Source organism: Polypterus senegalus, chromosome 2 (genome assembly GCF_016835505.1).
Source record: "Polypterus senegalus isolate Bchr_013 chromosome 2, ASM1683550v1, whole genome shotgun sequence".
Taxonomy (NCBI): domain Eukaryota; kingdom Metazoa; phylum Chordata; class Cladistia; order Polypteriformes; family Polypteridae; genus Polypterus; species Polypterus senegalus.
The window spans coordinates 272,407,163-272,421,578 of NC_053155.1; the positions used below are offsets into that span (position 1 = coordinate 272,407,163).

General features: G+C 36.1%; 1 protein-coding gene across 1 annotated transcript in view; it reads left to right on the top strand.

Annotated features, from left to right (window-relative positions):
* Positions 1 to 14,185, top strand: part of sms (spermine synthase) — a 129,593-nt gene extending 115,408 nt beyond the window's left edge. Inside the window, exons 10-11 of the mRNA XM_039745577.1 lie at positions 6,077 to 6,192; positions 12,936 to 14,185. Coding sequence (XP_039601511.1) covers positions 6,077 to 6,192; positions 12,936 to 12,966 — 147 coding nt within the window. The 3' untranslated portion in view covers positions 12,967 to 14,185. The remainder of the gene's footprint in view (positions 1 to 6,076; positions 6,193 to 12,935) is intronic.
* Positions 14,186 to 14,416: the final 231 nt, after the last annotated feature.

The following is a 14,416-nucleotide window of genomic DNA, read 5'->3' on the forward strand; positions in this document are numbered from 1 at the left end:
ATAAAAACATACATTTGATTTCAGTGTGTAACGGCCAGTGTAATTTATGATACTTATAAAGGTTAGTTTTTTGGTTTTTTTTTTTTGTTTTTTTTATTCACTTTTCATTCTCTCAGTCATGTTCAGGATCCTTCCCTAGACCCCAATCTGACACTGCTGTTTTCACATAAAGTTGCGCTATAGCTCTGCAGCGTACTTGTGACTGCATTCTCGTACCAGTGCTTGCGAACTGAAGTGCCTGCGTGCACTTTTCGTGGCATTACACGTCTATTTTTTGAGCATGCCCGTCGCTCAAACACAGGAACATATGTTGGTGTACAAGTATAACAAAACAAGTGCACTTTTATTCTAGACTATAAGTGAAGAAAAAATAAAGCAAGTTACAGTAGGTGGTTGATACGACAGCTTGCATGGTGCAATGCTAAGAACTGCTGTTTTCCGATCCGTGCTATATAAAAGCATCACATTCAAATATTAACAATTCCCACACACCCTTCCTACATTTACAACATGTGTACTTGTTGCAGTGTACACATCTCTGTGCTGTGGTTCCTATTACACTGAATAAGCACCTGACAGTGTACTTTCTTCCCTATATAAATCACATTTGAGCTATAGTGCATCTCCAAATAAATCACATTTGAGCTATAGCGCGTCTGTATGTGAAAACAGCAGTGTCAGATGGGGAGGGGGGATCGTGAACGTGAGAGAATGGAACTGAATTAAAAAAAAAAAAAAAAGCCAACCTTTACAATTATCATGCATTTACACTGGCTCTTACAGACTGACTGAAATCAAATGTATGTTTTTATTCTAAAATAGTACAGTACATGCAATATTATTTGAAAACGAACCGCGTCAGATCGGGCGCATATTCAAACCCGATCTGACGCTGTTAGTTTTCAAATAATATTGCATTAGTGCGATAATGTTTTTACATATATTGTCTCTTTCATTCATCTTGCGGTTTGTAATCATTGACCGCGTGTTTTTTTCCCCCGATCTTGCCAGTTCACACATGTTGTGTATGGTGATAGATATATAAAAAACAGCTAAGGGGATATCTATATAGATAGATAGGAAGGAAAGGCATTATATGATAGGCAGACAGGGAAGCACCTATATAATAATAAAATTACTGTTATTACTATATAGATAGACAGGGAGTTCAGGCAGGCAGAACGGCGAAGGTTAAAAATAAATAAAATAAATTTTCTCCCCAGTGGGGAATCTAACTCGGATCTCTTGAGGTACAGCAAGTCTGCTGTGCTCTAAGTGACAAAATCTTACCAGTACACCACTGAAGCTGTTGTAAAACTCGTGAACCTTTTATGAAAGTGTTTATTTGATCTTTGGCCTTCAGGCTTCACACATGTAATAGTTTATGCCTACATTTTGTAACATTTATTACTAAAATATGAAAAAGTTTCAGTTTTAACATTGTGTTTATACAGATTACTGGTGAAATGGAACACACATGAAATGCGTGTATTCCAAATAACAATCTATTATTTCCACTCTAAAACTCCACTTCACTCCCAGATAATCGAGGTATGAGCTGGGAGAACTTCGTGCACGTTCTAAGTCGGTGGGGGGATGGAATAGCTGGCTGCTTGCAGTTTGTTTTTATCGGCACATTTACAGGACAAAGGAGCCTGACAAGAGAGGTGAGAACGGTTTTAAGAAGCGATTTAAGGTGGGACGGATCTACGAGTTTTTTCGTACACTCTGGTAATTCTAGTGTTATTTGTATTTCCTGAGGAGGCTAAGGTGCTTTATCATGAACAAAATGATGCTAGACACTGACCACTGCTTCACATACTCTGCATGACACTGTGTCAACCTAAGGGTTAATCAAGAGCATAAGGCCAATTCTACAACAGTGCTCAATGGAGTGCTGTCAGAGGAGTATTGTTACTACCTTGCATTATCTATCTACTCATCTTTTTTTCAGGCTCACCATGACAGAGACATGAGATTGACAGAATGCCATGGAAAACAGTGTAGTTTAGGGTCTCAATGCATAAAAAAATCTCCCTGACCCATAATAATAACAACCCCTTCTTGCCCACAATAGTTAATACTAACCTTTCTTGGAAAGCTAGTTTTTTTTTTTTTTTTTTGTTTTTTTTTTATCCTCACAGCCAACTATAATCACCTATTGTAAATAAAATGAGTATATCATCAGCCTGAGTCTTTTTCCACAACTGCCAAATGATTTGCCCAACCCAGATGTCTTAGATTTATCACATCATGCTATAGGACCCTGAAGAAGTTGCGCTCTTTCTCATCAACTTTTCACATCATGTGTTCAAACATCATAGTACTTCAAATTAGCTGTACTAGTTTCATTATTCTGAAGTCCTGTTACTGTAATTTGTTGTTTTATGAACCATGAAGAACCCCAGTTCCACTATATTACTTTGAAAGGCCTAATTACTTTAAAACTTGCTAATAATTTCTTGTTTGCCTTAGGGTTACAACAAGTGCTTATTGTGGTAAAATTTTTAATTTTCTGTTTGTAAATGGATTTTCATATACTGTAAAGTTACTTTTTCTATATGAAAATACTAAACCAAATGGTGATCTTCAGGAAGCACTGAATTTTTATTTTGACAGTCTCCTTTTTTAGTTTGATTGGTTCACAAGCCTAAATTATGTGTAACAAAAAAAAATGAAGGTCTATTGGTTAAATGTTCGTCCCCTTTTTTGTTGAAATAAAAGACTGCATATACTGATTAGGTAAAGAATATTTTATTTTATTGTGTTTAAAGTCAAATTGCTTTTTTATCCAAAAAATTGCCTCGAAAACTTCTAGATGAACACCTGTTCTTTCCTATCTAATGTTAGTACATTTGTGCAGTTGAAACCCCTTGGTAGACCCAAACACCACACCCCACAGTCTCCAATCTGTTAAAAAGCTAGATGTTTGAAAATAGAATGAGGACCCGTGTTTCTAATCTTATGTCATTCATTTTGGTGGTTGATTCTCCAAGGTGGACCACCCCCACTCTCCAATCTAATGTTAATAAATCTAGATGCTTGAAACACCCAGAGGAAACCCCACTTTCCAGTCTAATGTTAGTAAATCTGGATGACGAAATCACTGTTGTAGTAAAAAATTAGACTTAAAAGACTTAGAATAGCGGCACTTATGTATTTCCACTTCAGGCACAGGTTGGACAAATTGTGATGCAGAGTAACTAAGTTTATTATATTTTCCACCTTCTTAGTACACGAAGGTCTTTCTAGTCTTCTGCCACATCCACTTGTCAAAAAGGTTAAAAACCACTGGTGTAGAAGGCAAATTAGGTAACATTTAAAAAACACAAAAATGTACTTTCTTATCTTAGTCAATTATACATATATGCCCTGACAACACCGGGTACTTTGGCTAGTCTATATATATTCCAAGTTAAAATATGAATGTGGAAGGAAACCACCATCCTTTGGATAAGGCTGTACAAACACAATGGGATCCACTGCTACATGAGCACCCTTTGTATAATGTTTATATACTGTATATATATATATTGTTTTGCACAACTGGAGTCCTTCCACTCCAACTTGAAATGCCTTACTATTAAATAAAATTGCTGTGTGTTTTAATACATTCTTGTTATTATGCTGCCAGAGAGTGAAGACATGATGCATGTTGGTCAAACAGGCAAGTAAGAATTTTACTGCAGTCTGCAAGCATGACAGTACTGCTTCTACTACTGCTACACTCTACAAGCCACTTTGTAGCAGTTGTTGAGACTTTCCAGTGTTTACTCATTCTGCTTTTTAACTACCCTTTCCATTATTACTGAAATGCTGTTGGCTACCTCCTGGTGCTATAAATGATTGTTTTTTGCATACACCCATTTTCTGCTGCATGAACTAGAGTCAGATTATCCATAAAACAAAGTCACTACCAAGTAAAAGTACTTGAGGGGTAGTATGCGCTCTACAATCTAGTGACTTGTGTTGAATCCACAGTGTGACACTGACTGTTTGTTTGTGTCCTGATATCAGCAAGCAGAATGTCATTAGCTAATAGGTGTAGTAAAAAATGAGCAGTTGAATTGTCCATGAGAGATTAGCTTATTGCACCTTTGCTTTCAAGTACACCCACTTTCTGCTTTGCTGCATGCCTTGCAGTTTAAGTAAAGAGAATGAAAAATGACATGGTAACTACTTGAATATAGTTATGAAAATGTTTGTGATTCATGCATATTGTTATGCTCATTTGTATTAACTTCATGGTTATTAATAGGTAATTAAGGATATGAAATAATAGGAAAAGAGAGATGTTGATTGGGATGCCTCCGACAGAACTACACAATACAAAACATATGGGGTTTGTGAAATGTGCTTAAACATCAGTTCTCACATACAGTAGTGAGTGACAGACTTTTTACAGTTTTCACTTTTGAAAAAGTATTGCAAGCATACTTAGTGTACACCAATAGCCTTAATATTTGTGTATTAATTTTTCAGCATTCCTTATACTTTGGTAACTAGTAATTTATTTGAGCAGGAAATAGTGTGGGATAAAGGACTGGCTGTGTTTTGCATGTATATACCCACGTATGTGTTGCTATTTAAGTAGTGTTTCCGTGCATGGAAAAAGCAGGGAAGGGTGGTCTCCATTTTCAACGGAAACAAAGGGATAATTTTTTCTAGTTTTGAAAAAAAGTGGTTAAGCCTAAAGTGGTTTACTTATTTCCTGCTTTGATAAATGGAATCACAGAATGAAGTGAACACATCTGCTATTGATTTACCCTTTGAAGGGTTTCAGCTGAATATCTTTTTAGTAAAAAAGAAAAAAAATAATCATGAATTTTTTAAAATTATTTTAATGTCACTTAAAATCAAGATGTTATCAACTTTTGTTGTTTATTTTATCTTCATGACAAAAATGTATATTCCATTTAATTGTTCATGGAGTACTGGCTGTGTGGAGTACTGGATGTAGAAAAAGTGGGCTCCCTTGGTATTTCTATCTGTAAAAAGATAACACTACAGCTTTTTCTTGCCCAACCTGTAATTTAACATCATAAAATAAAGCTTACCATGGGGACATCGAGGAATACAAAGTTAGAGAGAGAAAATATATGCCAAGATCAGCATTGTTCAGAGATTGTTAGGATTCTTCATAAGTGCCCCTTAGGATCAGGTGAAAGGTAGGAAGTGAGATTTGCTGGACAAGTTGATGCTGCTTCCCTCCCTCGGGACTCGAGGTATTTGGATGTACAGTGTGGCAACATAGGACATTTGCTGCTTTTAATGTGTTTGTTTCATTTAGAAGGCATGTATTCCTATCCCCATCTCCTCTGATAAAGTCAATTGTGCCACTTTAGTAGGTTAGGAGTGTTTCATTCTGTAGTTGCTCACTCGATTAACTCTCATTTGAGTGAGTTCCTTAATTAAAATAATATTTGAGGACCGCACTGCCATACAAAAAATACCCCAGTGTCATTCTCCTTGGTACTGCAAAGATCTGTTTAAATCTCATTACAGCAACCCTTAGAAGCAATTATTTTATTGCCTATAAAAGTAAAAAGAAGAATAGTCAAATTATAAATTTTAATGATTGACCCTGTAGTTAGGATATAGCAGTTTGGAGGATGGATGGATAAATAGATTTTTCTTTATTATATTTTAAAAGCTATAGTCCCAACATGGACTTTAGATGCAAACAGATGTGACAGGAACTTACACTCTTGCGACCCGTTTCTGTTTATTTGCTTCAAGCAATGGCTAGCACACATTTTCAATATTTGTGACTCACTACAGCCTTGACACGACACCTCACCTTGATATCAAGGTAATCTTATTCACACCAACAGACTTTAGTCCAATGTATAAGTTACAGAAAGCCAAGTATGGGGACAAGCTTTCACCAGATAGTAAATACTTACAATGTCTTAATTTTTCTATTACTAAAACTCATTGATCTATAGGCAAGGAATCAACATTATTTATTTGCAAGATGAATGTGTTTAATAAAAGATTTCATGGTCAATTTTGAATGCCTGAATGTTTGTAAAATTCCGTTCTGCATGTTAATTAGTGTTTCATTTGTTTGCAGGGAAACTGTGTAAACCTGACTGATGCTTTGAAACTATATGAGGAGCAACTTGGTCTACTTTCCTGTCCTGTGGAATTCTCTAAAGAAATTGTTTGTGTCCCTTCTTACATGGAATTGTATCCTTTTGCTATGCTACATATTTCATTGATTTATTAGAGAAGTTTAATTTGCTTTGGAAGCTAAGTGTATAGCCTAAAGATTAGTCACAAATGCCTTTTGTTCTGTGATAAATGTTTTGAGTAGTAAATAGAAATTTTTTCTTTTACATTAGCAAACATATAAAATGAATACAAAAAGTCAGGTAAACAGAGTACAGAAGCCACATGTAGAGTTGCTTGTTTGACTCAAGTGTTGCTCCTGAATTTTCTGGTAGGAAAGCTTCAGCTGGTGGCTGTTACATTCTGTTAAACTGGTCATTCACTCTTTTACTTTTTAGTACATTTTAACTATCCTGCAGCATTCTCCTAATTAACTGAACAGATGACAAAGGTTCTTTGGTGATAATTTAAAAAAAACAAACAAAAAACTTTATCTTCTAAGTCAGCAAATTCCCCCACCAAGTGCCCCATGATGCCCTGTAATGTTAATATGCACAGACCTTTCCATGAATGCGTCGTGTAAGATCACTGCCCCAACTGCATTGCAAATGCATTATGCAGCTGGATTTTGAACCCTGCATGCATTAAAAATAAAATGCAGTATTTTTGGAGGGGTATATTAGCTGACCAAAATGTTGATATTTGAGTACTGACATATAACACTGATACTAATGTGCTTGCTTAGTTTGCGCAGCACCATACATAATTAGCCACATGCTGCACTTATGAGTCAAAACAAGCCTAAAGGGAGACTTTCCCTCCTCAAGTCAGAATGAGATCCTGTTAAATAATAGTAATTAATTATTTACTATTTAATTTTCTATCATCTTAATGGAAGAAAAAAGTGCAAAGCATCTCGACAAATAGATAGGGAACAAAAGGGATGTTCTAGCTGAATCCGAAGCCGTGACCTCAAACAGTGGACGAAGCCAATCTCGGACTGCAGCTTTCTGGCAGGCCAGTGTGTGCCCCAAGCTTGGAATTTTGTAAATACAATGATACATATTTTTTTTTCTTATTTTCTAACCTTTGATTTGTGTTCTAGTTTGTTTAAGATTTTTTTTCCATCTGCGTCTTTTTTTGCTTGAGGCTTGCTAGTGCAGTAATTAGCACTGCCACCTCACAGCTCATGTCACATTGTTGGTCACAATGCTTGGTCCAGCATAGCTGGCAGACACTTAACTTTACCTGTCAGGGACACTTCCATTGCACCATTATAGGCCACTCAAAACTAGTTCAATTCTTTCTTCCCCACTGACTTCAAGGCACTTTGCAAAGATCAGTGAAGTTCCAAATATTTCCATGAAATTTGCTGAACTCACAGCAAACTAGGCTCACTCATCACTATTCCTGACATATTCTAAAGACATGTATTTTAGCCTAATTGGCTTTCTGAAACTGGACAGTTGTATGTTAGTAGGTTATGGTGAGTGTTTCTGTAAGAGTCCATTGCAGCTAAGCACATGCAAACATCCCAAACATATTTAGTTTGTGTTCTCCACTCTGATTAGTGAGCAGTTTATTTATTTAGATGTATATCGCGTGTGTAAGGAAGTTACAAAAGATACACAGTAAAAGTTATTTTCAAAGTTTCAGTATATTTTAAAAGGTTGTTGTGGCTTTCATTTATTTTTAAAATTATATTCCCCATGTTTTCTAGTTTTCATTATTTTGCAGGAATTTTAAAAATAGAAGCAGGGTGTCGGTGTCCCTGATGATAACCTTTGGTAGATAGTTATAGGCTCACACTATTGGGAGTTTGAAACAGCGTCAACAGGAAACATGTCTTATGATTTACTGTGTTATATATGGAAACCTTATTTTATGAATTGCATAACTGAGTAGGTGGAGAGCATTGTAAAGAACCATATGCCTGAAAAAGATTATCCTCAGTAAAAATGGCAAGTCCGTAACCAGAAGCAGTGATCCAACTAGTGTACAAAATCTCTGGCACATAAACAATTTCAAAAGCAGAGAAAGAACTAACATATTCATCTTTAGAATTGGTTAAATGCAGCATGGTTAAGGCTATAAGTGGCTGTGTTTCACAGTATAGTATGGGGTATTACAGATACTAAATAGTTTCCTACAGTATGTCCAGCACAACATTGTGCAATTGCTTATTCACAGAGGCAATGACTTCTGTATGCGATCAACAGCCTCATAATAGGAGCATTTCAAGGACAAATCACTAGTGATATTCTAATGCAGTTTGTGAATGAAGTCCTACTTGTGCGAGTTTTGCCTGTGGTCTGAAGTGTTCCATTGTGATTCATTTAGAGCACTATGTCTCCAAGCGAGATGAATTAACAGATAGATAGATGGGATTAATAAAGTATCTATCTAAGGGGAAATTCACCATTTTCCCTTCTAGTACTATTTCTTTGAGCCTGCTTCTAGTAGAAGAGTACCAAAACTATTGTTATCCTTCCACTAGAATAATTATATTTCTCAGTGAAATAAGTTGAAACTGGCAAAAATATTAGGCATCCACCATCCTTTATTCCATATTTAATAGAGGTGACACTTTGCCTTTTATTTTGGACTTAACATATTATAAAAATAGATTAAAATGGCGTAGTGAAAAATTATTGAGAGTCCTAACCTAATATTTTGTAGCACACACTTTTGAGACAATAACTGCAATCAAGTGCTTTCTGTAGCTCTGAATGAGACTTCTGCATCTCCCAAACCAGCAATTGGGCCCATTGTTCTTCAGCAAACTGTTCCAGTTCTCTTCGGTTTAATGGATTCTATCTTAAAACTTTGAGTTTCAGCACTTTCAATAGAAGAAGAAAGAATGGTAGAAACCAAAAGTTTCAACTTATTTCTCTGAAAATGCTTTTCTTTTTTTGAATAGTGTGTAGTGGGAATTTAAGCAAAATGGATAAAACAGAAGCTTAATTTTTTTGCATAGTTAGCTATGCAAATTTGTAAATTTACACATTTGACCCCTGCTTCTGTGTTCAAATAATGTGTTTTTCCTGTTTCACAGACAATCCTAAAAGATTGACATTGCCTTGGCCATTTGAGAAGCACATTTTCTAACTAGTGAAAGCAGGAGTGGACTGTCAAGTAAGAAAGAAAATGTTAACCATGGCATAGCAAAAACCAGATCATGGATTGCTAAATAATAACAATCTAAAATTATCAAGCATTTTGGGTTGCCCAAATTAGGCATTGCAGTATGATGTACACAGGAAACAGAAATTATAACTAAGGTGTGGTGTAGTGAACAGTGGTTAGTGGAGCTCCTGTGTAGTCACAGTTAAGCAGTAAGATGTAAATGGCAAATAATCAAGATGCAGTAATTCAGAATGATATGTTACCAGAATTCCAGCATTTCTTAACAAAGCATTTGAAAATGTAGAACAGTGTCCCATTTATTTTTAACAAAATGTGAAAGTACTTTTCAAGAAAGTAATAGATAGGTAGGGAATGAGAAATTGATTTTACATAATCATTGAAGCACGGTGGCGTGGTGGGTAGCACTGCTGCCTTGTAGTTAGGAGACCTGGGGTCGCTTCCCAGGTCCTCCCTGCGTGGAGTTTGCATGTTTTCCCCATGTCTGTATGGATTTCCTCCGGGTGCTCTGGTTTCCTCCCACAGTACAAAGACATGCAGGTTAGGTGCATTGGCGATCCTAAATTGTCCCTAGCGTGTGCTCTGGGGGGTGTGTGTGTCCTGCGGTGGGCTGGCGCCCTGCCCAGGGTTTGTTTCCTGCCTTGCGCCCTGTGTTGGCTGGGATTGGCTCCAGCAGACCCCCATGACCTGTGGTTAGGATATAGAGGGTTGGATAATGGATGGATTGAAGCACAAAATTATAAAAAATAATTATGCAACTTAACATAATATATTTTTTACATTTTGGTGGGCGATGGTCAACATTTACTATTAAGAGTTCAGATTTCTCTTTACCTCTTTAATATTGTGATAAAATGTTATGTCTTTGTGTTGGCATACACATAAATGGTACTAAAAGATGACAGGCAGGCAAAAGTAGTGGCACCACCAGGATGATGCAGAGCTTATTGTGCTTTGCACAAGTCATCCCAGAGCTAAGGGAGCATCACACTGTGCAGAAGCACCTGAATGCCCGATGACCGGCCAAAAGGATGACTGGTGTGCCAGGCAGGTCCATCATGAACATGGTGTGTAAGGCTATGTTGATCCTTGAAGTAGGGTGTTTAAAAGTGTTTTGGGCCAGACGTAGCATGAAGCCTAAAGTGAAGAGGTGGTTTGTGGTGCAGGTTCAACTTGTTTAAAGAATAATCAAGGTTAAGATAATGAGAAACCAGGTGTGAAAGAGAGTACTTATGAGGTGGGAAAATTGGTATTCCATGCTACTCAATCAGCATGGTATGTAAGACTTGTATGGCTGAGCCTTTAGGGGCTGCAGGGTAATGTTTCTTTTTGTTTGCTTTATAATTGTGCTCTCCTTATGCAATCATCCCTCCCTTGTGATTATTTTGCAGTTTTATTTGTGTTGGTTCTCCCTGGTAGGATGTCTTTTGGGAGGGTCTGCCATGAGACACTACTCCATCCATCACAATATTGTAAAAGGCATTAAAAATAAAATCATGCAGGTTAGTAGTGGTTGGAATAATCTTATGTTAAAGATGTCCTCTTGATTCCTGGAATATTTGCATAGGTCAACAGTCCCTAGGGTAAATAATGTACATTTCCTCAGCATTCTTTTAAAGCAGGTCTTTCACCCTTTTCCAGTTAGTGCAGTTATTTGAGCTCACCATGTCATATTTAAAAGTATTCTAGATTCGTACAGTTTACTAGTAGGAAGGCCAGCTTTAGCTGTCCTTTATACTCGCCCAGATTCCTGTACCCCATTAGGTTGTGACTCGTGGGCAGGTTTTTCTTTAACACATTTCTCATTCACATGTGGCCTTGTGTGTTGTAAATTTGAATAGCTAAATCAGTGACGTTATTTGTCTTTTTTTAACAAATCTGTTGGGGAATAACACTAAGGTTTTTTTTTTTGTTTTTTTTTATAAATACTCTGTTTATATTTCCTTTTAAGATCAATATAGGTGTCGTAAATTATAGAATAACTGGTAATTGAAATTTTAAATATCACTTGTGTGTGAATGCAGAAAATTCACAAATTTACATTTATTTTACAAAAAAGCATGATCAGCTCTAAACACCGCAAATGACGACAATTAATGCAAGTTGCTAGTTTTAGTAAAGGAGTTTTGGTACTGGAATAAGAAGAGAACATGTTGCCAAGCACTGTTGGTGTGTTGGGAGCTATTAGGAGAGTGCAATGGGGGAAAAGGTTAACATTTAAATATCAGTCTGATGACACAATCTTCAAACATCAGGTGCACGTGGTAACATCTTGCATTACCTGCTAAAGAAGATAGTAAGTAAGTATTAGTAATAGATTTAACAGACTAAAACATACCGGCTTACTACTCAGTTTTGAAAACCGCCGAATAGGGGAAGTGAGCCACTAATTAAACTTTCTCATCAATGGTTATCAGTATTGTCTGCATGGATGAACAACTAATTAACACACATCTCATATTTTCAGCACTATTTGCAGATAAAATAACCAGAGTCAACTTGTTTTCCTTTGATGTCTATTAGAAAGAAGCACATTGTTCTGTGTAACATGTTTAGCTTATTCAAAATATAAAGAGAATAACTTTATTAGTATAGATTCAGCAGGGACAGTCAGACATCATTCACTCCTAAGGACAGAGTAGACAATTTGCTGCATCTTCTATGGCATCTTCTGAATTCCTTTTGTCTTTACAACTCATATTTTTCATAATGTCCTGAATTAAGAGAAAATGGTTGTTCCCACTCTACCAACTGCATTCGAACCTGGATAAAAATGCAGAAAATAAGCCAACAGTACATCAATGGTTAAAATTATGTATTCAGTACAAAATGAACCAGACAAAAATGCAAAGTACACAAATCCAAAAGGCAAAGCCAGTTCTCCCTGGCCTGTCTAGGCAGGTAGTTTGCCCAGGCTGTTTTCCTGAAAGAAAGAAAGTTTTCCAGATTTTGTACCTCAGTCAGAAAATCACCCAATTAAACCACAAGAGGTTATCCGCCTTTGTCACTTGGAAATAGCTAAGCTCCTACACTTTGACAGGTGGAAAACCATAGTTAGGTCGATATTAACAAGACTAAAGCCAGCATGGAATCGCACACGAAACTGTATTGTCACGTTGTTCTGTTCAAGCTATCTCAAGGAAATGTACAGAAACTGGGCAAGATCGACAAAAACTATGCGTATCTGATAACACTACTTAAAGGAACAGAACAAAATTCAGTGATGGGACCTTTTAGCACCTGGCACTAAAGTACATGCTTCAGTCATGTGAAAATATCTTAAAAGAAATGGACTTAAAAGTAGTATTGCAGCTACAAAGCCATTCATATAGAATGACAACAAGCGGGAAAGACTGCATTTCCTGAAAAACCATAAAGTATGGTATACAATAACCAGTAGCAGAAACTTTGTTCTGTATGTAAAACCATAGTAGGTCTCTTGAACAGACACAAAATTATCAGTTAATTTAATGATGCTGTGGTTTTGCATTGTTAGCAGCTTTGATTTGACACTGTTACAGTGTGGTATGATTGTAAGTGTGCTGACTTTTGCTGATTTGATACACCTTTTGTGTAGGTATTTTGTTTTACCTTTTACATTTCAGGATTAAATGTAACATGATTCTGCTTTATTCCATTAAGGGACACACGCTGTTTTCCTTAATTTGCCTTCACAGATGGGTATTCTATACTGTATGGAAGAAGTAAATGCAGACTTGCATCACAAAAGAAATGCACACTGCATGAAAGCCTGCACTCTAAGAAGCATGATTTCAAACTGAGCCTTGGACTTAAGAAATACTGTAGATAAAAGTGAAATTTTGTCTTGTGTTTAGGGAGGGTTGCTATTGTTTCATTTTGTTTGTTTTTATATATATTTTTATTTTAAATAATTAAAAAGAATTAAGAATGTATATTTGATGAAAAAAGGTTAATTGTGTGAATGCCAATGCCTGAATTAAAATTGGCCATTTAAGGTAAAAGCTACTGAGTACTCAAAACAAATTTACGAGGCCTTTTAAGTTATACATCATTTTGTAAGAATTCTGATTTTAATGAAACTATACAAAGGTTTACATTTACAATGCAGTGATTGTTTTTTTTTATGAGATATTCTTAATTCTACTTCTAACATCACCTGTTAAAACGTATGGTGCTTTTAGAGCATTGGCCACTGATGTGATCTCGGGCTTCCATTTCAGAATCTACAGGGATACGTTTGAACATAGTTATGCTTTGCACTTGTTTGTAAAGGGAAATGATGAATTTTATTTTTTGTTTACTTCTCTATTTGATTTGAGTTATTGCTTCCTATTCTGTTTTCTTTCCCTTTTCCACAATGACAAGGTCCATCAATCAACACTGGGAATTTAGCAACCTCTGTCAATGTACTTTGGTTAATTATAGTATGGATTAACAGTAGGTTAGAAAGGTTTCTGCCATCTTATAAATTTCACAGATTTAATTTGTTACCCTGGTCTGTGGCCATTCAGACAGTTTTCTTGAATAACAGCTGTTTGTTTTTTTTCTTCCTCTTCTTTAAACAAGCAGTAGATATCCTGTACAAACAGAAAAGCAAATGTCTTATGCTGGCTTATCTGTAACCAGCTTTTGCCCATTTTCACACTCCCCTGCAAGGCACAGAATTTATTAATAATTAGAACTAAACCGCATTCACATTAATATCTGCTCTTCTTTCATTACACCTTATGTGGTTTTTACTGTTAATTTCAGAAATTGATTCTGGCGTGCAGTAGGCTGAAAACCAACTTGCACATGTAAAAGCAGCATAAACACTGTAGTGTACTGTAAATGAGGATATCTGGAATTTTTTAACATGTATAGCTGCAATTTTTCTGAATTTGAATGCAAATTGCAGAAGTGTTTTGTTTTAATTATATAAAGGGAATAAAGTGTAGTTACCATTTTATAAGCTCAGCTTTATACCGCACGGTCAGTATTTTAGTTCTGGTGTTCTCTTTGTTTAACTAGTAGGCCCACTATCTAACCACAATGAGTAGTTTTGTACTAATAATACGTTGGCCTTTATTTTTGGCACCTATGTATTATTTTTACTACTTCGGCTTCACAACAAAAAAAGTCTTTGTTGATCTGTTCCAAAATAAATGCCATTTTGGGAGGCCCCTTTGCTCCCAAA